This window comes from Pristiophorus japonicus, chromosome 17 (assembly GCF_044704955.1).
Source record: "Pristiophorus japonicus isolate sPriJap1 chromosome 17, sPriJap1.hap1, whole genome shotgun sequence".
In the NCBI taxonomy this organism is placed as follows: Eukaryota; Metazoa; Chordata; class Chondrichthyes; family Pristiophoridae; genus Pristiophorus; species Pristiophorus japonicus.
In genome coordinates this window covers 127,331,293-127,356,242 of record NC_091993.1, presented here as the reverse complement: position 1 = coordinate 127,356,242, position 24,950 = coordinate 127,331,293, and the positions used below count along the sequence as shown (strand labels likewise).

General features: G+C 51.4%; 2 protein-coding genes across 8 annotated transcripts in view; one reads left to right on the top strand and one right to left on the bottom strand.

The window, feature by feature from the left end:
- LOC139228090 (protein PHTF1-like) overlaps positions 1 to 14,547 on the top strand; it is a 38,877-nt gene extending 24,330 nt beyond the window's left edge. For 2 of the 5 annotated variants that reach the window (XM_070859271.1, XM_070859275.1), the window contains 9 exons: positions 2,742 to 2,969; positions 5,264 to 5,392; positions 5,760 to 6,032; positions 9,807 to 9,938; positions 11,550 to 11,636; positions 12,477 to 12,632; positions 13,696 to 13,791; positions 14,101 to 14,226; positions 14,326 to 14,547. In XM_070859271.1, coding sequence (XP_070715372.1) covers positions 2,742 to 2,969; positions 5,264 to 5,392; positions 5,760 to 6,032; positions 9,807 to 9,938; positions 11,550 to 11,636; positions 12,477 to 12,632; positions 13,696 to 13,791; positions 14,101 to 14,226; positions 14,326 to 14,343 — 1,245 coding nt within the window. In that variant the 3' untranslated portion in view covers positions 14,344 to 14,547. Of the gene's footprint in view, positions 1 to 2,741; positions 2,970 to 5,263; positions 5,393 to 5,759; positions 6,033 to 9,806; positions 9,939 to 11,549; positions 11,637 to 12,433; positions 12,633 to 13,695; positions 13,792 to 14,100; positions 14,227 to 14,325 lie in introns of those variants that run through there. The other 3 variants (XM_070859273.1, XM_070859272.1, XM_070859274.1) reach the window with 3 other exon arrangements.
- A 652-nt stretch (positions 14,548 to 15,199) lies between these two features.
- Positions 15,200 to 24,950, bottom strand: part of magi3a (membrane associated guanylate kinase, WW and PDZ domain containing 3a) — a 109,023-nt gene continuing 99,272 nt past the window's right edge. For 2 of the 3 annotated variants that reach the window (XM_070859266.1, XM_070859267.1), the window contains 4 exons: positions 24,296 to 24,449; positions 22,770 to 22,913; positions 21,755 to 21,893; positions 15,200 to 18,048 (listed from right to left, as the gene is read on the bottom strand). In XM_070859266.1, coding sequence (XP_070715367.1) covers positions 16,805 to 18,048; positions 21,755 to 21,893; positions 22,770 to 22,913; positions 24,296 to 24,449 — 1,681 coding nt within the window. In that variant the 3' untranslated portion in view covers positions 15,200 to 16,804. Of the gene's footprint in view, positions 18,049 to 21,296; positions 21,382 to 21,754; positions 21,894 to 22,769; positions 22,914 to 24,295; positions 24,450 to 24,950 lie in introns of all 3 variants that reach the window. The other variant, XM_070859268.1, reaches the window with a different exon arrangement.

The window sequence follows — 24,950 nt, the reverse complement described above, 5'->3', positions numbered from 1 at the left end:
GAGGGAGGAGACAAAACTACCCTGGGAAGGAACCCTATTGGGATCAAGTGCTCCTCGAGTCAGCGAGTGAGACCAGCTGTTGTGCCTGGAGATGGGCAGGAAGTGCTAAAGTAAAGATTTACACGGCTGTTATCAGAACTGGGAGGTTGCAACCATCAGAAAAACTGAACAGACTGGGGCTCTTTGAGAGAAGGCTGAGGGGTGACCTCATAGAGGTCTTTAAAATGATGAAAGGTTTTGATAGAGTGGATACAGAGAGAATGTTTCCACTTGTGGGGAAGAGCACAACTAGAGGCCAGTCACTAATAGACCCAATGGGGAATTCAGGAGAAACTTCTTTACCCAGAGAATGGTGAGAATGTGGAACTCGCTGCCACAGGGAGGGGTTGAGGCGAATAGTATCGATGTATTTAAGGGGAAGCTGGATAAACACATGAGGGAGAAAGGAATAGAAGGATATGGTGATGGGGTGAGCTGGAGAGGGGTGGGAGGGGGCTGGTGTGGAGCATAAACCCCGGCATAGACCAACTACAACACCAACTTGCATTTATATAGCACCTATAACGTAGTAAAACGTCTCAAGGTGCTTCTCGAACAAACACTGAGCCACAGCAGGAGATACGAGGGCAGATCCTTGGTCAGAGAGGTCGGATTTAAGGAGCATCTTGAAGGAGGAGAGAGAGTGGGGAGAGGTTTAGGGAGGAAGTTCCAGAGCTTGGGGCCCAGGCAGCTGAAGGCGTGAAGTAAATTGAGAGATTCCTGCTTCTGAACATTCCAGCTGGAGTTTCCCGCTGTGTGCTCTGATCTCCCGGACTCCCAGCTGCTGCACCAACCCAAACACTTCCTAAACTTGGTCTGTCTCCCCCGCTGTTTAATAGTCCTGTCCCCCAGTACTGTCCAGCACCAGTTACCCCGCTCCACTCCCACTCCCAACTCCTGGTCCGTGACCAGGACTCCGACACTCCGCGCTGCCGTGCATTTCAGTTAATCCGCCAGTGGGAGGCAGCGCTGAGCACGGGCCATTTTCTACACTGTTACTAAATCCTGTGGACCGGATTTGAAGAAGAGCAGGGAGTTCTCCTCGAGTCCCGGCTCCTTATTTATCCCTCGACCACCACTGCCACAAACATATTTAACTGGTCTCTGTCACAGGAGAAGACAGACTCTCATTTTATATAAAAACAGGTCAGGCCGTATCTGTGGAGAGGGGACAAGAGTTAGCATTTCAGGTCAATGATTTATCACAGAACGGTTACAGCACAGAAGGAGGCCATTTGGCCCATCGAGCCCGTGCCGGCTCCCTGCAAGAGCACCTCAGCCAGTCCCACTCCCCCGCCCTTTCCCCTGCAATTTTATTCCTTCAGGTACTTATCCAATTCCCTTTTGAAAGCCACGATTGAGTCTGCCTCCACCACCCTCTCGGGCAGCGCATTCCAGATCCTAACCACTCGCTGCGTAAAAACGTTTTTCCTCATGTCGCCTTTGGTTCTTTTGTCAATCGCCTTAAATCTGTGTCCTCTGGTTCCCGACCCTTCCACCAATGGGAACAGTTTCTCTCGATCTACTCTGTCCAGACCCCTCATGATTTTGAACACCTCGATCAAATCTCCTCTCAACCTTCTCTGTTCCAAGGAGAACAACCCCAGCTTCTCCAGTCTATCCACATCACTGAAGTCCCTCATCCCTGGAACCATTCTCGGAAATCTCTCTGCACCCTCTCTAAGGCCGTCACATCCTTCCTAAAGTGCCGTGCCCAGAATTGGACACAATACTCCAGTTCAGGCCAATCCCGTGTTTTATACAGGTTCATCATAACTTCCTTGCTTTTGTACTCTCTGCCTCTATTTATGAAGCCCAGGATCCCGTAAGCTTTTTTAACCTTCAACAATTTGTGCACATATACCCCCAGGTGTCTCTGTTCATGCTCCCCCTTTAGGATTGTACCCTTTAGTTTATATTGTCTCTCCTCGTTCTTCCTCCCAAAATGCATCACTTTGCACTTTTCTGCGTTAAATTTCATCTGCCACGTGTCCGCCCATCCCACCAGCCTGTCTGTGTCTTCCTGAAGTCTATCCCTCTCCTCCTCACTGTTCACTATACTTCATTAGAACTGGAAAAAGTTCGAGATGTAACAGATTTTGTGCAAGTACAAAGGCAGGGAAAGGGGGGAGGGGAGGAAGGAACAAAAGGGAAGGTCTGTGATGGAGTGGAGGGCAGGAGAGATTAGAGAGACAAAAGGGGTGATGGTGCGAGATGAAAGGAGATGGTAATGGGGCAAGTAAACAGTCTGGAGGAGGTGTAAATGGGAATGGCAGAATGATCAACAACTGCTGTCCGGAAAAAACGGGGGCAGAGCTTATGGTCTGAAATTGTTGAACTCGATGTTGAGTCCGGAAGGCTGTAAGGTGCCTAAACGAAAGATGAGGTGCTGTTCCTCGAGCTTGCGTTGGGCTTCCTTGGAACAGTGTAGGAGGCCGAGGTCGGAGAGGTCAGAGTGGGAGTGCAGCGGGGAATTAAAGTGACAGGCGACCGGAAGCTCGGGGTCACACTTACATAGAAACATTGAAAATAGGTGCAGCAGTAGGCCATTCGGCCCTTCGAGCCATTCAGTATGATCATGGCTGATCAGAGGTGCTCCGCAAAGCAGTCACCCAATCTCCGCTTGGTCTCCCCAGTGTACCGTGAGCAGCGCAGACAGTACGCTAAATCTTACACATTTCTGTTTCTTCCATCTCTTGCAGGACGGCCCCAAATCCTACGTGAACCTCGGCTCACTGAGCGGCAGAGCCTCCCGCCAGGACACGGAGAGTAGCCGGCAGGGCTCGGAGACCGAGGACATGCTGTGGGAAGACCTGCTCAACAGTCCGCGCTGCCACTCATCCTACACCAGCGAGAGCGAGTGCGAGTGCGAGAGCATCCACAGGGTGGCGCTGCATAAGAGCGAGTCCCAGGAGGAGCCGCACCAGCAGGTGGGCTTTGCTGATTGGCCAGCGTCCCATTGGCTCGTCCAGCAACAACCACTTGCATTTATCTAGCGCCTTTAACGTAGCTTAAAAAGGTTCCCAGCCGCTTCACGGGGGGTGATGATCAATCACGGAGCTGGCGCGGGCTGAATGGGCCCCTGTGTTCATCATAGAAATTTACAGCACAGAAGGAGGCCATTCGGCCCATCGTGTCCACACCGGCCGACCAAGAGCTACCCAGCCTAATCCCACTTTCCAGCTCTCGGTCCGTAGCCCTGTAGGTTACGGCACTTCAAGTGCACATCCAGGTACTTTTTAAATGTGGTGAGGGTTTCTGCCTCTACCACCCTTTCAGGCCGTGAGTTCCAGACCCCCACCACCCTCTGGGTGAAGACATTTCCCCTCAAATCCCCTCTAAACTTCCCCCCCGAGTTACTTTAAATCTATGGCCCCTAGTTGTTGACCCCTCTGCTAAGGGAAACAGGTCCTTCCTACCCATCTATCCAGGCCCCTCATAATTTTATACATCTCAATAAAATCTCTCCTCAGCCTCCTCTGTTCCAATGAAAACAAGCCCAGCCTATCCAATCTTTCCTCATCTCTAAAATTCTCCAGTCCCGGCAACATCCTCGTAAATCTCCTCTGTACCCTCTCCAGTGCCTGATTCTACGATCTCTGCACCGGGCAGGTTTATGGCCGATGGATACCAGGCCCTCTAAACACTCTCGAGAAAGCCTCACTGACACCCAGTGGCAGGGGGGAGATGGTGGGGACGGATGGAGGAGTGGAGGGAGGCTTGGGATGGGGGGAGGGTCCTGACGTTGGAACACACAGTGACTGCTGCATGTCTCAGTATTGGACGCCCGTGTGCACACTGTCTAAAGTGAGAGGCAGTTTGAGTGGTGTTTGTACAGAGGGAGTTCCCCTCCGTGCCCGCCCCAATTGCTGCTCACTCGCAGGTAAGGGCCTGAGTGACCCCCTCAGTAAAATGAACATTTTCGCTCTCTCATCGACATGGGTCGTGCTATCTCCACTCTTTTGTGGTTTTTGTTCTCAAACCGGTTTCTGCTTTTAACATCTGTTGCTGCATCGGCTCCCGGTCCGACAGTGCCTCGACTTTCAATATCCCTCCGTGGCCTCACTCCTTCCTCCCTATCTCTGTAAACCCCTCCAGCCTCCTACACCCCTCCCTATCTCCGTAACCACCTCCAGCCCCTACACCCCTCCCTATCTCTGTAACCCCTTCCAGCCCCTACACCCCTCCCTATCTCTGTAACCCCTTCCAGCCCCTACACCCCTCCCTATCTCTGTAACCCCTTCCAGCCCCTACACCCCTCCCTATCTCTGTAACCTCCTCCAGCCCCTACACCCCTCCCTATCTCTGTAACCCCTTCCAGCCCCTACACCCCTCCCTATCTCTGTAACCTCCTCCAGCCCCTACACCCCTCCCTATCTCTGTAACCCCTTCCAGCCCCTACACCCCTCCCTATCTCTGTAACCCCTTCCAGCCCCTACACCCCTCCCTATCTCTGTAACCTCCTCCAGCCCCTACACCCCTCCCTATCTCTGTAACCCCTTCCAGCCCCTACACCCCTCCCTATCTCTGTAACCACCTCCAGCCCCTACACCCCTCCCTATCTCTGTAACCACCTCCAGCCCCCTACACCCCTTCCTATCTCTGTAACCCCGTCCAGCCCCTACACCCCTTCCTATCTCTGTAACCCCTTCCAGCCCCTACACCCCTCCCTATCTCTGTAACCCCTTCCAGCCCCTACACCCCTCCCTATCTCTGTAACCTCCTCCAGCCCCTACACCTCTCCCTATCTCTGTAACCCCTTCCAGCCCCTACACCCCTCCCTATCTCTGTAACCTCCTCCAGCCCCCTACACCCCTTCCTATCTCCGTAACCACCTCCAGCCCCTACATCCCTCCCTATCTCTGTAACCCCCTCCTGCCCCTACACCCCTCCCTATCTCTGTAACCTCCTCCAGCCCCTACATCCCTCCCTATCTCTGTAACCCCGTCCAGCCCCTACACCCCTCCCTATCTCTGTAACCTCCTCCAGCCCCTACATCCCTCCCTATCTCTGTAACCCCGTCCAGCCCCTACACCCCTCCCTATCTCTGTAACCCCCTCCAGCCCCCTACACCCCTCCCTATCTCTGTAACCCCCTCCAGCCCCTACACCCCTCCCTATCTCTGCAACCCCCTCCAGCCCCCCGTGATCTCTGCGTTTCCTCCTTTAAAGGATGATCATTGTTTTGTAATTTGAACTGGTTATTTATTTTTATTACATTTCAGAACCACCTGCACTGGCTGTACAGCAGCAGCCCGAGCCCGGAGAGAGTCAGCGCTATCATCTGGGAAGGGAACGAGTGTAAAAAGTTCGAGATGTCAGTTCTGGAGATCAGCGGAATGATCATGAAGCGGGTGAGTTTCCGGACACGACACGGAGCCGGCGCAGGGCAGTGCCGGGAGCTGGAAAGCAGCTCGGAATCTCGTTCCTGCTCGGGGAGGGGGAGGACTCGATGGGGGGAGGGGGGGGGAGAGCGAGGGGAATGGCTGGATGGGGGAGGGCTGGAGTCTCAGTGGGGGTGGAAGGGCTTGGGCTGGATGGGGAGGTGGGAGGGGGAAAGGCTCAGGAGAGGGGGAGGGGCTCGGGGAGGGGGAGAATCGGGGACGGCGTAGGTTACAGGGGTGGACCCTGGGGATGATGGGATTTCCCCTCTATGTTTTGTGTCGGAGGGTCTCGGTCTCTCTCGGACCACCCTCCTCACTCAGTGTGTGTTGCCCGCAGGCCAGTACCTTCGAGCAGCACCATGGTTACCGGATCCTGGGCTACCTGGTCACTGCGGTGCTCACCCTGCTGCCCTTCGGGTTCCGCCTGTTCCAGCACAAGGACCTGGAGGCTCTGGCCTCGTCCTCCGCCACCGAGATCCTGACCGTGGCATGCGGAGCCACACCCGACGGACCGCTCATTGCCCTGGTCATCATCAACGTGCTGGATCGCTTCTGCCTGATGTGGATGTTTTTCTTCGTTCTGTGTGTGGCGGAGAGAACGTACAAGCAGGTGAGCGACTGCGCAGTCTGACTCTCTGCAATTGTATAGCGCCGGGTGTGGACCGTTCTGGCCTCCTTACCTATAGCAATGATTTGGTGCGGGGACCAAATGTAATCCAGATTGAACCTCCCTATCCGGAGCCCTGGGGACCCGGCCTGTTCCGGATAAGGAATTTTTCCGGATGACGGGTGGTCACGTTAAATTGGCTGGTACAGGTACTGAGCAAGGGGATATCGGGGCTGGCTGGGCTTGGAGCTGGCAGTGCGGCAGAGAGATTGTGGGGGGAGGGGGATCACGGGGTCAGGTCAGAGATTGCGGGAGTCGGCAGCGAGGGAGGACTTCAATTTGTTCATGTCGGAGTTCTGTGCATGCGCCACCTGGTGGCCGGGAGTGGTTCTGGACGAGGGGTGGTTCTGGATAAGGGAGGTTCAACCTGTATAATCCAAGTTTGCTGATGATACAAAGCTAGGTGAGAATGTAGTTGTGAGGAGGATGCAAAGAGGCTTCAAGAGGATATAGTCATTATCACAGGCAGTCCCTCGGAATCGAGGAAGACTTGCTTCCACTCTAAAACTGAGTTCTCAGGTGACTGAACAGTCCAATACGAGAATTACAGTCTCTGTCACAGGTGGGACAGACAGTGGTTGAGGGAAGGGGAGGGTGGGACTGGTTTCCGCACGCTCCTTCTGCTGCCTGCGCTTGGTTCCTGCATGCTCTCGGCAACGAGACTCGAGGTGCTCAGCGCCCTCCCGGATGCACTTCCTCCACTTAGGGCGGTCTTTGGCCTGGGACTCCCAGGTGTCGGTGGGAATGTTACACTTTATCAGGGGGGCTTTGAGGGTGTCCTTGTAACGTTTCCTCTGCCCACCTGGTTGCCGTGTAGGATATAGACAGGCTAAGTGAATGGGCAAGAACATGGCAAATAGAATATAATGAGGAGAAATGTGAAGTTTGGTAGGAAAAAGTATTTTTTAAATGGTGAGAGATTGGGAAATGTTGGTGTTCAGAGGGACCTGGGTGTCCTTGTACACCAATCACTGAAAGTTAATATGCAGGTACAGCAAGTGATTAGGAAAGCAAATGGTATGTTGGCCTTTATTACAAGAGGATTTGAGTATAAGAGTAAAGATGTCTGACTGCAATTATATCGGGCCCTGGTGCGACCACACCTGGAGTATTGTGTACAGTATCGATCTCCTGACCTAAGGAAGGATATACTTGCCATTGAGGAAGTGCAACAAATGTTCACCAGACTGATTCCTGGGATGGGGGGATTGTCCTATGAGGAGAGATTGAGTAGACTGGGCCGATATTCTCCAGAGTTTAGAAGAGTGTCAGCTCCTGAGGGATTAATGCTCAGGTCCGTGCAGTGGGTGGCCTGCTGATCACTCAGTAATAAAATGGTTAATTCACTTCACTGCGTTGCTTGGGGCCTGTAACTGTGGGGATCGTACCTTCACTAATTGCCACTTTCCAAATGAAGACATAAGAATTAGGAACAGGAGTAGGCCATCTAGCCCCTCGAGCCTGCTCCGCCATTCAACAAGATCATGGCTGATCTGGCCGTGGACTCAGCTCCACTTACCCGCCCGCTCCCCGTAACCCTTAATTCCCTTATTGGTTAAAAATCTATCTATCTGTGATTTGAATACATTCAATGAGCTAGCCTCAACTGCTTCCTTGGGCAGAGAATTCCATAGATTCACAACCCTCTGGGAGAAGAAATTCCTTCTCAACTCGGTTTTAAATTGGCTCCCCCGTATTTTGAGACTGTGCCCCCTAGTTCTAGTCTCCCCGACCAGTGGAAACAACCTCTCTGCCTCTATCTTGTCTATCCCTTTCATGATTTTAAATGTTTCTATAAGATCACCCCTCATCCTTCTGAACTCCAACAAGTAAAGACCCAGTCTACTCAATCTATCATCATAAGGTAACCCCCTCATCTCCGGAATCAGCCTAGTGAATCGTCTCTGTACCCCTTCCAAAGCTAGTATATCCTTCCTTAAGTAAGGTGACCAAAACTGCACGCAGTACTCCAGGTGCGGCCTCACCAATACCCTATACAGTTGCAGCAGGACCTCCCTGCTTTTGTACTCCATCCCTCTCGCAATGAAGGCCAACATTCCATTCGCTTTCCTGATTACCTGCTGCACCTGCAAACTAACTTTTTGGGATTCATGCACAAGGACCCCCAGGTCCCTCTGCACCTCAGCATGTTGTCATTTCTCCCCATTCAAATAATAATCCCTTTTACTGTTTTTTTCCCCCAAGGTGGCTGACCTCACACTTTCCGACATTGTATTCCATCTGCCAAACCTTAGCCCATTCGCTTAACCTATCTAAATCTCTTTGCAGCCTCTCTGTGTCCTCTACACAACCCACTTTCCCACTAATCTTTGTGTCATCTGCAAATTTTGTTACACTACACTCTGTCCCCTCTTCCAGGTTATCTATGTATATTGTAAACAGTTGTGGTTCCAGCACCGATCCCTGTGGCACACCACTAACCACCGATTTCCAACCTGAAAAGGACCCATTTATCCCGACTCTCTGCTTTCTGTTCGCCAGCCAATTCTCTATCCATGCTAATACATTTCCACTGACTCCACGTACCTTTCTCTTCTGCAGTAACCTTTTGTGTGGCACCTTATCGAATGCCTTTTGAAAATCAAAATACACCACATCCATCGGTACACCTCTATCCACCATGCTCGTTATATCCTCAAAGAATTCCAGTAAATTAGTTAAACATGATTTCCCCTTCTTGAATCCATGGGTAAGAAGGGGGAGGGAGAACTCGCTGCTCCCAAGTGCCTTCTGTAGGGCTGTAATTTCCTTGGCACAAAGCAGCTGGCTGCTTCACAGGAAGTGGTCAATTAACATGTTTTTGTGAATTAGATTCCTGAGTGGAACTCTCTCTGCTGACATAGAACGGGGCAGCAGTTAAGTGCCTCTGGTAGCTGTCTAGCTAATGGTGACTTAAACCTCGAAGGTTTGCTCTTAACCTGCTTGTGAGAGTGCAAGGTAGCCCTAGGGTTTTTGTGAGACCACATCTGGAGTTCTGTGCACTGTTGTGGCCTCCTTACTCGAGGAAAGATCCACTGGCATTAGTGGGGCAGTGCAACAAAGGTTCTCTCGATTGATTTCTAGAATGAGAGGGCAGTCCTATGGAGGAGAGATTGAGTAGACTAGGCCTATATCCTCTGGCGTTGAGAAGAATGAGAGGTGTTTTATTAAAACGTATAAAATTCTTACAGGGCTTGACAGGGTAGATGTAGGGAGGATGTTTCCCCCGGGCTGGGGAGTCTCGAACTCGGGGTCACAGTCTCAGAATAAGGGGTCGGCCATTTAGGACGGAGATGAGAAATTGCTTCACTCAGAGGGTGGTGAATCTTTGGAATTCTCTGCCCCAGAGGGCTGTGAGGCTCAGTCTTTGAGAATATTCAAGGCTGAGATCGATAGATGTTTGGATACTGAGGGAATCGAGGGATATGGGGATCGGGTGGGAAAGTGGAGTTGAGGTCGAAGATCAGCCGTGATCTCATTGAATGGCGGAGCAGGCTCGAGGGGCCGAATGGCCGAATCCTGCTCCTAATTCCTATGTTAACTTCCTCGGCCTTTTTCACCTCCGGAGCATCACCTATCTGTGGCTGGAACACTCGTCCTTCTCTTGGGTGAGACGTTAAACCGAGGCCCAGGTGGGCGATTCAGTGATGGTAATGTGGAGGGCAGGCGATTTGGGAGATGGCTCGGAACTCATTCTGTTCGCTGGTTTCTACGCAGCGATTCCTGTTTGCCAAGCTCTTCAGTCACCTGACATCAGCGAGGAAAGCTCGCAAGTCGGAGATCCCGCACTTTAGGCTGAAGAAGGTGCAGAACATTAAGATGTGGCTATCGCTTCGCTCCTATCTAAAGGTAAGTGTGGTTATCGTAGAGTTGTGCAGCGACAGAGTAAATAAGAAGAAACTGTTTTCAGTATGAGAAGGGTCACAGATTTAAGGCGATCGGCAAAAGAACTAGAGGCGACATGAGAAAACAATTCTTTATGCAGCGAGTTGTTGTGATCGGGAACGCGCTGCCTGAAAGGGCGATGGGAGCAGATTCAATAGTAACTTTCAAACCGGGAATTGGATAAATACTTGAAGGGGAAACATTCACAGGGCTGTGGGGAAAGAGCGGGGAGTGGGACTGATTGAATCGCTCTGTCACAGAGCCAGCACAGGATCGATGGGCCGAATGGCCTCGCTCTGTGCTGTATCATTCTCTGATTCTAGGATGAGGCCATTCGGCCCATCATGTCTGTGCTGTACCTATTTCTGTCATTCTCAGTGTGATGTGTGTGTCTGTATCAGCACAGGAGTCAGCACCTAAATGCGGAGTGTTTTTAAAAAAAAAATTGTTCCTGGGATGTGGGTGTCGCTGACAAGGCCGGCATTTATTGCCCATCCCTAATCACCCCTTGAGAAGGTGGTGGTGAGCCGCCTTCTTGAACCGCTGCAGTCCGTGTGGTGAAGGTGCTCCCACAGTGCTGTTAGGGAGGGAGTTCCAGGATTGTGACCCAGCGACGATGGAGGAACGGCCGATATATTTCCAAGTCAGGATGGTGTGTGACTGGGAGGGGAACGTGGAGGTGGTGGTGTTCCCATGCGCCTGCTGCCCTTGTCCTTCTAGGTGGTAGAGGTCACGGGTTTGGGAGGTGCTGCTGAAGAAGCCTTGGCGAGTTGCTGCAGTGCATCTTGTAGATGGTGCACACTGCAGCCACGGTGCGCCGGTGGTGGAGGGAGTGAGTGTTGAAGGTGGGGGACGGGGGCACCGATCGAGCGGCTGCTTTGTCCTGGATGGCACGGCCATCTCTTCAGAGCATAATTTAAACAGGCCTCCTCCAACTACGAGTGTCGGGATTCAGTGAGCCTGTGGGGCATTGTTATGTTTACTCTCGTTTCCCTAGACTTGCCCTGTGGTCTAGGACACTCTGAGATCAGAATGTCTGAGTGAGAACAAGATTAAATTGCTTCAATTGAATCGGACCCCAATATTTGAGCTTACAAACACCTCAGAGATTGGCCTTTACTGAGAGATACTTGGGTGGTCATCCCATCAACCTTTAACCTGCATCATTGTCTTTGTGTCTGACACAGCTTTCTCTCTCTCACTCTTTCTGCCACGCATTCACTGTCTGTCTTGTTCACTCGCTCACTCTGTCTTTCTTTTTGTCTCTCTCTCTCTACTGGCATTCTGCTATTGCTCTTTTTCAGTCTCCCACTTTCTATCTTTTTCTCTCTATCTTGCCCTCTCCATTTCTTTCTCTCTTTACTTACTCTCTCCCTAAACCTCTCTTTCCTCCTTTAAGACGCTCCTTAAACCGACCTTTGACCAAGCTTTTGGTCTTCTGCCTTAATTTCTTCTTTTGTAGCTCGGTGTCAAATTAGTGTTTTGTTGTGTAACACTGTTGTGAAGCGCCTTGGGACATTTTACTACGTTAAAGGTGCTATATAAATAAGTTATTATTCTATCTCTCAATCACAGAGGCGGGGCCCACAGCGCTCGGTTGATGTTATTGTTTCATCAGCGTTCTTACTCACTCTGTCCATCGCTTTTGTCTGCTGTGCTCAGGTAAGACTCTGAACTTGTTTCAATACGGGATGTTTGTTTCTTGAATGACCTACCTTAGTCTCCAGTCTCTCTGGGAAAGGTGGCACGAGTCTTCGACAGTCAGTGACAGTTCTACAATTTCTGATCTTGCTTGAACCCCTCCGTCACATCCTTCTAACTCCCCGTGCGTTATCCCCCCGGCCTGCCAGTCTCTAGGACAAGTTACCAGGACCGTGTAAACTCCTTAATAATTAGAGCTGTAGCAAGAACAAACTTGCATTTATAGAGCGTCGGAAAGTCGTGGGTTCAAATTCCACTCCAGAAACTTGAGCCCATAATCCAGTCCGACACTCCCAGTGCAGTACTGAGGGAGTGCTGCACTGTCGGAGGGGCAGTACTGAGGGAGTGCTGCACTGTCGGAGGTGCTGTCTTTCAGATGCCATATTAAACTGAGGCCCTGTCTGCTCTCTCGGGTGGACGTAAAAGATCCCACGACCACTATTGGAAGAAGAGCAGGGGAGTTCTCTCCACAGTCCTGGCCAGTATTTATCCCTCAACCAACGTCATTATCGCATTGCTGTGTGCAAATTGGCTGCTGCGTTTCCTGTATTACAACAGTGACTGCACTTCAAAAGTACATTGGCTATAAAGTGATTTGGGAAGTCCAGTGGTCGTGAAAGGCGCTATAGAAATGCAAGTTCTATGTTTATTGGGGGGGGAGAATATTGATTACCCCGGGGGTTTGGGCTGGGCCCACTCATTACTAGTGAGGGAGGGCTTGCCTGTTTATATTACCATTTCCACGGCTCCCTTTACAGTTCAGCCCTAACACAACGCACGACACGTTTTCTCAACCCCCAGATCCTTCACGGCCACATGAGCTTCCTGGATTCCCTGTATAACTGGGAGTTGCTGATCTGGGGGGCGTCCCTGGCGGTTTTCCTCCTGAGGTTGGTCACACTGGGATCAGAGGTCAGCAGGAAATACAACAACGTCTCCATCTTACTCACCGAACAGGTAGGTGCCGGACCTATCCTATTGGTTGAGCCTGTTGACTTGGGGCTGATACTCCCAGGGCCTGTTAATTAGGATGCCAATAGGTATATGGGACAGAAGCACCGCTGGATCTTGATAACTGATACCTCTAGAATGGTTGCAGCACAGGAGGCCATTCGGCCCGTGCCGGCTCTCTGCAAGTCCCACTCCCCCGCCCTTTCCCCGGAGCCCTGCTCATTTTTTTCCTTCAGGTACTTATCCAACTCCCTTTTGAAAGCCACGATTGAGACTGCCTCCACCACCCTCTCAGGCAGCGCATTCCAGATCCTAACCACTCGCTGCGTAAAAACGTTTTCCCTCATGTTGCCTTTGGGTTCTACATATGAACAATGACGGACAGATAAAGGGCACTTGGTCCCTCGAGCCTGTCCCAATTGTGATAACCTGTGTATCACAACTCTCACACTCCACCCCACCTGGAAAAATGTGATCTCCTGGATGGTGCAAAAAAAACAGATGAACAACCCAGGCTAATTTGGAGGGGAAAAAATCTGGGAAATTCTTCTCCAATCCATCTAGGCGATCGAAACCAGTCCCGGAGATCAGTCTGGCCATTAAATCGCCTGTAGTACCTACCCTTCTGTAAGAGGTGATCTCCGCCAATCATCTTAAATCTGTGTCCGCTGCTTCTCGACCCTTCTACCAATGGGAACCGGTTCTCTCGATCTACCTTCAACGATTTGTGTACGTACGCCCCCCCAGGTCTCTCTGTCCCTGCACCCCCTTTAGGGATTGTACCCTTCAGTTTATCTTGCCTCTCCTCATTCTTCCCTCCAAAATGTATCACTTCACACTTCTCTGTGATAAATTTAATCTGCCATGTGTCCGCCCAGTCCACCAGCCAGTCTGTGTTCTCCTGAAGTCTATAATTCTGTATGTATATGGGACGCTGATGTTGCCTCGGTTTATTGTCCAGGAATTGTTTTTATGCTTGGGGCAGAAGTGTTGGGAACCAAGAACGAGATGCACTCTGCTTGGGGTGTAGTTGCTGCGTGTGCTCAATCCGGTTCTTGTTCTTCAACAGATCAACTTGTACCTTAAGATGGAAACAAAGCCCAACAAGAAGGAACAGCTAACCATCATCAATAATGTGTTGAAACTTGCCACAAAGTTACTGAAGGTGTGTCTCACTCTCACTGCATTTCTCTCCTGCATCTCATCCCCTCTGCCTTGCTCTCCTCTTTCTCCCCCCCCCCCCGCTCCCCTTTATTTCAAAAGCATGGTGTGGGGCAAGAGTGGAATTTGCGTTGCTCCACTCAGTCACGCTGTAGCTCGCTACAGTCACCGAGCGACCTTACTGGAAGCAGCCAAGGCTCAGTGTTGCCTCTGAGTGAGGTCGTGGGTTTAATGTACCACTCCAGAGGGAGTGTCTGTAACTGTACTGGGAGCAGTGTTCTCACTCACTGAGGGGTCGTGCTTTGTCCTATAGGAGCTGGACTCTCCTTTCAGGCTGTACGGACTGACCATGAACCCCCTGCTGTACAACATCACCCGCGTGGTCATTCTGTCTGCTGTGTCCGGGGTCGTCAGCGATCTGCTGGGCTTCAACCTCCGGGTGAGTAACAACAGGTCCTGACTCCCCAACTCTCTGTGCCCCCCCCCCCCCCACTCCAGATATCAAATTAATTCTGTTTTTCTCTCAATCTTTTCCCAGCTGTGGAAGATTAAGTAACCCTGGGAGTTGGCTGGTACTGTAAATAATTATATCCAAGAACTGAGGTTGCTACAATCATGTGTTATTTATCAGTGAGGGGCTCGGGCGGCATGTGTGCTCTCTCAATCTTTTGTTTTGTACTCTGTGGGCATTAATTAGCAGTGTCAGATTAATGCCCGCTGTGGGTTTTTTTCCCCCCAAATAAAGCAAAACTTTCCCTCAGCCTGGTGGTGTTTTTCATTAGAGGTTTTTATATAAAAACTTTTGAATCAAATGACAAAGGAAAGAAAGACAAAGCACTAAAAAAAAAAAAAAAAAAAAATTGTACTGTAGGAAATGTTGGTCAATTTGCATACAGCAAGCTCCCACAAACAGCAACAGATATTGGTTGAGGGATAAATAAATAGAGCAAGAGCAGAGAGAACAGACAGGGCCTCGGTTTAACATCTCTCACACTAAAGACAGCTCCCTCAGCATGACATTGCAGTGTCAGCCTAGATTTTTGTGCTCAAGTCTCTGGAGTGGGATTTGAATCCACACCGTTCTGACTCCAAGACGAGAGTGCTGTCCCCTGAGCCCATTCTACTAGACAGGCAGGACTTGATGTCAAACCTTAGCTCCCTGTCATCATTCCCCACGGGCTGGGTGCAGGGGAGCTTGGACAGTCTCGGATACGTGGAGGGAGGGACGGAGTGCTAGGTGATGTACACGTGCAGCCACACACTCAATCGGTGCCACTTTTACCCACATTATAAATAAGCCACCTGCTTTTGATATAACTATCATTTATCTCTCTGTAGCATCACACTAATGGGCCACAACACCTCTCGAGTAGCGACCATCCCGATCCTAACCAAAGTGCGAGAGACAGACGTAGCGATTGAAAGTTCAGGTTTATTTTACAGCTCAACACCAGGACCGGGGAATTGCATCATTCATGTCATACATAAAAAAATATGAGGGTTTGACAGATCTCTCCCTAATGACAGTATTTATAAAGAGACTGTACAGTATAAAAATTTACAACCGACACTCTCGGGGCTCGCTCAGCTTCACGCAAAGGCCGGCCGCACTGCGAGAACGGTACAGTCTACGGGATGCTGTGACTGATGGGAGTAGAGCAATGAATGTACAAAGAAAAGCAGACAGAGACGAGGAGTGTGGAGTTAAAGCTGGGGCTGCCTAGCGTTGGAACCGTGAAGAATTTCAAACCACTTCAGCACGGGTTCCCCGCTGTTCAACAGGATTATTGCACTGTAGCAGTAAAGTGGTCACAAGATATTGTTGCCTGCACCACACTCACAGTCCAGGGTCTCTGTTCTATCTAATACAGGCCCATAGGAGGAAGGGTGGACAGTACTACGGAGGGGTTAACAGGGTACACACACCTGGGCAACACATCTCCCTGGAGGTCAGTACAAGTGACGCCGTAAAGATATAAAAAGTTCCAACAGCATGATTTAAGTTGGAGGTTGGATAATTTAGGGAGCAGGGGTGGTAATAGTGAGGCAGCTGCTCAGGTCATTGTCAATAATTTGTTTCCCTTTCTTGGGAATGAACAATCCACCCTGCTCCATTTCATCGGAGAGCTTAACTTATTGTAAATAAATACAGTGTTCCCCACAACACTGATCACGGTGGAGAGCAGAAATCAGGAGAATCAACAGAAATAAATGGTCCCCCACCAACACACCTGGTACAGGAGGTAACATTTTAAAAAAAACAATTGTCACTGAAATACTGAAGGTGTGGTTTACAAACTGCACACAAAACAAATCAATAGTCTATACTGATCGGTCAGTCCAAGCAGCGAGACACAGAGCCCTGGAAACAGATTAGTCAGGCCAGTAAGAGGAGCCCACAGACAAGACGTAACTCGGGGTGGGGAGGGGGAGAGGAATCTTCAATCTTTTGCAGTCACAACACCACACCAGTCGGCAGCAGGAGATTTTTGGTGCACGGTGTGAGAGAACTGCAGTGGGACATGGAGTTGGTTAAACCCAGACGGAGAGTAGACAAGGTTTAAAGCAAAAGCCCCAACTAAACAGAATAACCGCCCTGGTTAACATATCAGGAGTTTTGTGCACAGGCCTGAATGAACTAAATGAGCTCAGTGGCCTGGAGCACGGTTACACCCACAGGCCAGCACCCTACCTGGGTACATCACAAAGACAGATGGGAAACTTTTCAGCTCTCATGCAGGGAGTCAGCCGTTCTGATATTCCGGCTGTCGATTGAAAGTGTAAATCACGCACACAGTTAGCAAAGCAATAGGAGGGGAGCCTCACAGACCACAGGAAGTCCTTGGTGCAGCAAACAAGTCTGTCCACCAGCTCAGTAATGCAGCAATCCTTCACTTGGACTCAAACTTTTTATGCAGAAAACCTCGACTGAACGTTAAATAAGATGCAACAGACACTTAACAGAAACCAAAGTTTACAAAAATAATTTAACATATATAACTGGGGTTTGCTTCCTGTTACGCGGGTCGTTGAGCATCTGGTTTCTTCCAGGGCCCCGGCGTGATCTGTGCCCTCCTCCCAGCTCTGGGCCCTGGGCTGGAGGGCTGCGGGGCTGCCTCATCCACCTTCCTTTGTTCCTGGCTCTTGGCTTGATCGCTGGGCTGCTGGGTTGCTGGAGAGCGGGTGCGGACTTGCTGGGCAGTTTGGGGAGGGACGACTTTCTCCTGCCCGGCGTGAGACCTGTGTCTCTTTGGCTGGGCCCTGTTGCCGGCCTTTCCCGCCGCAGCCGAAGGGTCAGTGTCTCCGGCCGCCCTCCCGGGTGACCGACCGCTCGCCCTGCTGCTGTGTCTGTGTTGTGGGCTCGCTGCCTGCCTGCCCACCCGCTTGGAATGAGCCGTTTTAACCGGGCTCGACTCATCATCTCTGCTCTCGGTCCATCTCCCACCCACCTCCTCGCGGCCTCCCTCCCTCTCCTTCCTGCAGGCTTTCCTCGGGCTGTGCGATCGCCCTCGGCCTCCTGCGGCTGGCTGTCCCTTCGCATCGAGGGCCTGGGAGCTGCCCGTGTGGTTCCTGAACTCACTCCTCCCCGGGCTCACTGATCCTTCCACTTTCTCTCTCCTCTTCCTCTCGGCCGTACTCGGGCTAGCCGATCGCTCCCGGTGCCTGGAAGCTTTCTGTCCGTCACCTTTGCGCGGGCTCAGTGCCCTGCTGGCGGCTGGCACCTTGGCACCCCCCACCCATCGCTCTCGCCTTGGGCTGCTTGCACCCTCCCCATTTCTGTCTTTCTTCACCCTGTCCTTTGTGACATCGGTCTCGCCTTCATCCTCCGCGTTCCCAGTGCCCACTAGGTTTGCGGTTCTGGCTTCCGGACCGCGTTGGACACCGACGGGCGATTCTGGACCTCGCTGGACACAGACGGGCGATTCTGGACCTCGCTGGACACCGACGGGCGATTCTGGACCTCGCTGGACACTGACGGGCGATTCTGGACCTCGCTGGACACTGACGGGCGATTCTGGACCTCGCAGGACACTGACGGGCGATTCCGGACCTCGCTGGACACTGACAGGCGATTCTGGACCTCGCTGGACACTGACAGGCGATTCTTGTTGTCTCCATGATGTCTCCTTTCCGAAAGTCTCTTTAGGATCAGTGAGGTTGGGGGGGGGAGCAGGGTGTGAAACAGATGGTGATGGCTGATCTTCAGGTGTGGCTAGTTCCTGCAGGCTGGAATATGGGGTGTTCTGGGAATCCAGATTGTCTGAAACAAAGCCAAGCATTTAGCCCAGATTAGATGAGATTAAAAAAAAAAACACATTTAAGAATAAAAACCTTCTACATCAAATTCCCCCCCGCCGCAACATGCAATCCCAAACCTCACCCCACCACTGCATGCACCGCCAACTCCTCCCATCCCACGCAAAGTGCAGTGAGAGAAGGAGAGAAGAGGAGAGGAGAGAGACTGCAGTCGATGCAGGTACAAGGTGTCATGGTTATGCCAGGGCCTTGGGACCCTGCAGAGCAAGAGTTCAAATCTCACCGCAGCATGGTGGCGGAAATTAATCTGATCCATCAGGACAATCATCACAAAAAAGCTGCCGGATTGTCATAAAAACCCAACTGGTTGACGAATGCTCTTCAGGGAAGGAAACCTGCTGTCCCTGCCCCACGTTAGCCAATTATAATGGCCTCCAGCGATCCATGCAGTTGTAAAACTTGGCCTCGCCAACAATTCAGAGAACCGGATTTGGAGTGCTGTGTGAATCACCACTAGAAACGTTGGATTAAACCTTCTCTCAACCCAAGATGAGGTGGAATTTCTTCACTCAGCAAGTTGTGAATCTTTGGAATTCTCAACAACTGAGCATCCACAGCCCTCTGGGGTAGAGTATATTCAAGATGGAGAGCAATAGGTTTTTGGAATCTAGGAGAATGAAGGGATATGGAGATCAGGCGGGAAAGTGGAGTTGAGGTAGACGATCTTACTGAAAGGGGAAACAGGGGCAGGCCTTTCGGCCCCTCGAACCTAATTCCAGTTATGCTCTTATATACCCCAGTTTGGTTAATCCATCACTAAATAGCAACTACACTTCAGCAAGTAGTTTGTATGAAGCCTGGTCAAGAAACAAAATATAAATTAAAATCTCAAACCAGCTCAAATCCTGTATTTCCAGACAACTTAGGATTGGTAGAGAGCAAAGTAAATTAAACAAACTATCTGTTGGGTCTAACGCAATAACTTGCATTTATATAGCACCTTTAATAGTAGGAAAAATGGCCCACGGTGCTTCACAGGAGCAACTAAAAAACTAAATTTGACACCGAGCCACTTGGAGATATTAGGGCATGTGACTAAAAGCTTAGTCAAAGAGGTCGGATTTAAGGAGTGTTTTAAAGGAGGAGGGAGTTCCAGACCTTAGGGCCTTCGTTTTTTATACTGTTGAGTACATTCAAGACAGAGATGGATAGATTATTGAATATTAAAGAAATCAAGGGATATGGGAATAGCGTAGGAAAGTGGAGTTGAGGTCGAAGATCAGCCATGATCGTATTGAATTTTGGAGCGGCTCGAGGGGCCGAATGGCCGACTCCTGCTCTTAGTTTTTGTACAAAGTGTTTACAGAAACAGGCCATTGGGCCCACCGCTCCGTGCCGGGGTTTATGCTCCACACCAGCCCCCTCCCACCCCTCTCCATCTCACCCCATCACCATCTCCTTCTATTCCTTTCTCCCTCGTGTGTTTATCCAGCTTCCCCTTAAATACATCGATACTATTCACCTCAACCCCTCCCTGTGGCAGCGAGTTCCACATTCTCACCGAAAAAGAGGTTCCTCCTGAATTCCCCGTTGGGTTTATTAGTGACTGTCTGATATCGATGGCCCCTAGTTTTGGACTCTGTCATAAGTGGAAACATCTTCTCTACGTCTACTTTAGTGCTGCAGCAAACAAGTCACTGCTTCTCTGGCATCAGCCGCGGCTCAGTGGGCAGCACCCACGCCTCCGAGTCAGAAGGTTGTGGGTTCAAGTCCAACTCCAGAGACTTGAGCACAAAAATCCAGGCCAACACTCCCAGTGCAGTACTGAGGGAGCGCCGCACTGTCGGAGGGGCAGTGCTGAGGGAGCGCCGCACTGTCGGAGGGGCAGTGCTGAGGGAGCGCCGCACTGTCGGAGGGGCAGTGTTGAGGGAGCGCCGCACTGTCGGAGGGGCAGTGCTGAGGGAGCGCCGCACTGTCGGAGGGGCAGTGCTGAGGGAGCGCCGCACTGTCGGAGGGGCAGTGCTGAGGGAGCGCCGCACTGTCGGAGGGGCAGTGCTGAGGGAGCGCCGCACTGTCGGAGGGGCAGTGCTGAGGGAGCGCCGCACTGTTGGGAGGGGCAGTGTTGAGGGAGTGCCGCACTGTTGGGAGGGGCAGTGTTGAGGGAGTGCCGCACTGTCAGACGTGCCATCTATCAGATGAGATGTTATCCCGAAGCCCCGTCTGCTCTCTCAGGTGGATGTAAAAGATCCCATGGCACTATTTTGAAGAGGGAGCAGGGGAGTTATCCCCGGTGTCCTGGGACCAATATTTATCCCTCAACCAACATCACTAAAAGGAGATGATCTGGTCATGATCACGTTGCTGTGCGCAAATTGGCTGCCATGTTTCCCACACTGCAACAGTGACTACACTCCCAAAAGTACTTCATTGGCTGTAAAGCGCGCTAAGGCGTCCTGACGTCAGGAAAGGTGCTATAGAAACAGGAGGCTCTTTTTAGCAATGTTGGAGTGTTAACAGTCAGTTCGGGGAGATCACTCTGGGTACACAGAATTCTCTGTTGGGGAGTTGCAAACAGACATGCAGGACTCTAACCGAGAGAGGGAGAGAAAGAGAGAGAGAGAGAGAGAGAGAGAGAGAGAGACAGAGAGAGAGAGAGAGAGAGAGAGAAAGGGACAGAGAGAGAGAGAGAGAGAGGGACAGAGAGAGAGAGAGAGACAGAGAGAGAGAGAGAGAGAGAGAGAGAGAGAGAGAAAGGGACAGAGAGAGAGACAGAGACAGAAAGGGACAGAGAGAGAGAGGAGGGACATGGACAGAAAGAGGGAGGGAGGGAGTTGCAGAGAGAGTAATGGAGGGAGGTGGGGCAGAGAAGAGAGGGAGGAGAGGCAGAGAGAAAGAGAGAGAGGGAGGGAGGCGGACAGAGAGAGAGGGAGGAGAGGCAGAGAGAAAGAGAGAGAGAGGGAGGGAGGGAGGAGAGGCAGAGAGAAAGAGAGAGAGAGAGAGGGAGGGAGGCGGAGAGAAAGAGAGAGAGAGAGAGAGGGAGGGAGGCGGGCAGAGAGAGAGAGAGAAAGAGAGGGAGGAGAGGCAGAGAGAGAGAGTGGGGGAAGTGGCGTTCAAGCGCGTGATAAAGACAAGAGAGAGAGAGAGAGGAAGACGGAAAAACAGAGGGAAAGTGAGCGAGCGATTGAACCAAAATATGCCAAAATAAAGTTTTGAAAGATTGAATAAAAACCAAGTCAAAGCGTGCAGATTTACCGGGTCCCAGGAGAGATGAGAGGAGATGTGGCGCCTCAACGCTGCTCGTGGGTCGTACAAGTGGAGAGGCTGCAAGGTGTCATTCCTAGAGAGGGGGAGGAGTGAGAAGCCTAGGAACTAAATGCAACTATGAGAATAAAAAAAAAGTTCCACAGAGGATTACATTTCTGAAAAACCAGTGGCCAAGAGCTGGTCGAAGAGACAGACAGACAGACAGACACACACACAGACCGAGGGAGGGAGGGGGTGACTCAGAGTGGTCTTAAACAGAATCTTACAGCAAGTACTGCCACATGTGGGAAGCGGCATTGAGCCCTGTATCACTTGGTGGTTTGGGAGGTGGAGGGGTAATATTACTGCTTCACGATTATCAAAGCCCCGTTCCCCCCCCCCCCCGGCATCATTCATTATGTTACAGTAATTCGGTCTGTAAAATTAAGACTCGGAGGGAAACCCACCAAAGTCAGGCACCTGACCTATGCCTGGCTTCAGAACAAGTCGCGCTCTCCTGCCTCCGGACTGAATCAGCTCGATGGCCCGTTTATGCGTGATGCCTTGAGTGGGCTCTCCGTTAATCTCAACAATCTGGTCGCCAACCTGCAAGAGTAGGGGAGAAAATATTAACAACATCTCGGACTGTATTGTGCACAGTTTGGGTCTCCTTACCCAAGGAAGGATATACTTGCCATAGAGGGAGTGCAACGAAGGTTCACCAGACTGATTCCTGGGATGGGGGGATTGTCCTATGAGGAGAGATTAAGCAGACTAGGCCGATATTCTCTAGAGTTTAGAAGAGTAAGAGGTGATCTCATTGAAACATTCTTACAGGGCTTGACAGGGTAGATGCAGGGTGGAAGTTTCCCCCGGGTTGGGGAGTCTAGAACCAGGGGTCTCAGGTTAAGGGGTCGGCCATTTGGGACTGAAATGAAGAGAAATTTTCTTCACTCAGAGGGTGGTGAATCTTTGGAATTCTCTACCTGAGGGCTGTGAAGGCTCAGTTGTTGCGTATATTCAAGATTTTTGGATATTAAGGCAATCAAGAAATATGGGGATCAGGCGGGAAAGTGGAGTTGAGGTCGAAGATCAGCCAAGATCTCATTGAATGGCGGAACAGACTCGAGGGGCCGAATGGCCGGCTCCTGCTCCTAATTCTTACGGTCCTATTCCTCACAGCGGATTTAAATTCTCACCCAGAATCTTAACCTGTGACGTTCTTTCTCCCCACTTCCTAGTTCCTTCCCGCTCCGGACCCCCATCTCTGCTCCGGTGGAGGGAGGCACAGCATTGCTCTCCTCCTGACTCCAGCGGACAGGAATCTGCTCTCTCCAGTCCCACCGCTGAGATCACAACCTCAATGCCCGCCCGGTCCGAGAATCTCCACAAAGTGCCATTGCCATCAAACTCGGCAGGGGGGCACAGGCGCGCCCCCCCCTCCGTGACCGGCATGGCTCTGCTGTAACAAGGAACACTCACTTGTATTCTGCCGTCGAGTAATGCTGCACCCCCTTCTGCCAGGCGGAGGATGAAGAGGCCCATGCTGTACTCCTTGCCACCGCGGACGCTGAAGCCAAACCCTCGGGGACCTCGCTCCAGGTCAACGGAGAAGCAATCAGGGTGCTGTTTGGAAAGGCACACAAACGTTTTGAGAGAGAGGGAGAGAGGGAGGGAGGGAGGGAGGGCGGGGGAAGAGAGGGAGGGAGGGAGAGGGAAAACAAACGGCAAGGTCTTGAAACCCCGCAGTACGAGTGCCTCACTGGACAACAAGTTGCAGGCTAAACATTGAGGCCTGTTTATTCATTCTGGGGTTGTGGCTGACGATGGCGAGGCCGACAATGATTGCCCATCCCTCATCATCCTGCTCGATGTGAGTGAGGGCCTCACTGGGCCATTTCAGGGAGCAGTTAAGAGTCAGCCACATTGCTGTGGGTCTGGAGTCACATATAGGCCAGACCGAGTAAGGGCGGCAGATTTCCTTCCCTAAAGGACATTAGTGAACCAGATGGGTTTTACAACAATCCAGCAGCTCCATGCTCACTTTTACCCATACCAGTTTTTTTATTCACAGATTTAAGAAAAAACATTTTTTAAATTGAAGTCAAATTCTCAACCTGCTGGGGTGGGATTTGAACCCGCTGGACTATTAGTGCAGGAGAGATTACTTTACTGCACTAACGGATCCATTTTAGGTTATTCTGAATGTGGCATGGTTACAATCAGATTCTTACAGCACAGAGCGAGGCCATTCGGCCCATCTTGTCCGTGCTGGCTGTTTGGCAGAGCGATCCAATTAGTCTCGCTCCCCCCCTGCTCTTTCTCCATAGCCCTGTAAAATTCTCCCTTAACAACGTATTGAATTCCCTTTTGAAAGTTTCTATTGAATCTGCTCCCATCACCCTTTCAGGCAGCGCGTTCCCGATCACAACTCGCTGCGTGAAAAAAGGTGTTTTTTTGCCAATTACTGTAAATCTGTGTTCTCTGGTTACCAATCGTCCTGCCACTGGAAACTGTCTTTCCTTATGTACTCCATCAATACCCCTCAATTCTGAACGCCTCCATCAAATCTCCCCTTCACCTTCTCTGCTCTAAGGAGAACAATTCCAGCTTCTCCAGTCTCTCTACATAACTGAAGTCCCTGGTATCATTCTCTGCACCCTCTCTAAGGCTTCGACATTCTTGCTAAATTGTGGTGCCTGGAATTAGACGCAATACCTCAGCTGGGGCCTAACCAGAGATTTATTTCCTTGCTTTTGTAGCTTCTAGAACATTTCATCGATGAATCACACTCACCCGAGGATGCAGGATTTTTAGGCTTGAATATAGGGATAGTGACAGAGGTGGATGTGTTCTGTCAAATCAAGAGCAGGAAACGCATTAATTTAAAGAGGTCACTAGGTGGATGGGATGTTGGGAGAAAGCGCTTCACACTCAAGGGGCCGCGAACACTGAGCCCAAACCGGCTCCTGTTCAGCTGCATCACAGAGAGGCAGTACTGGGCGTACCTGGGAGAGTCTGCTGCCTGCAGCCCATGTCTCTCGGTCAGGGGCTGGCTGCACATACGGGTCAGAGGGGGGCTGCCTGTAGTCAAAGGAAGGCGGTTTCATGTAGTCACAGCCTGGAGATTCTCCGCTGCTCCCTTCATCTCCGTCCGTCTTACTGTTAAACACAAAACGCAGCGCGTGAGTTCAGTCTCTGCCTCCCATCCCAGCGACCAGCCTCTCCCCTCCCCTCCCCTCCGCCTCCTCCCCCCCCCCCCTCGCCCAGTCTCTGGCTCCCCCCCCCCCCCACCCAATCTCCACCTCCTCCCCCCCCCCCCCCACCCCTTCCCGTCTCCGCCTCCTCCCCCCCCCCCCACCCCTTCCCGTCTCCGCCTCCTCTCCCCCTTCTAGTTTCCACCCCCTCCCCTCGAAACCACCCGCCCCTTCCTTACCCTCCCCACTCCTCTACCCCTTCCTCCTCCCAGAGTCAAAGTCTCCACCTCCTCCACCCCCTCCCCAAATCCGGTCAAACCAACCCCTCGACCCCCCCCCCCCCCAAAACCCAATCTCTGCCCATTCGGTCACCCACCTCCCTCCCTCCCCAGTAGCAACCAGGAATTCATTGCCCGGGAGATCAAAAGGGCGATCGCAGGAGGGCACCGATCCACTGACACCAGAG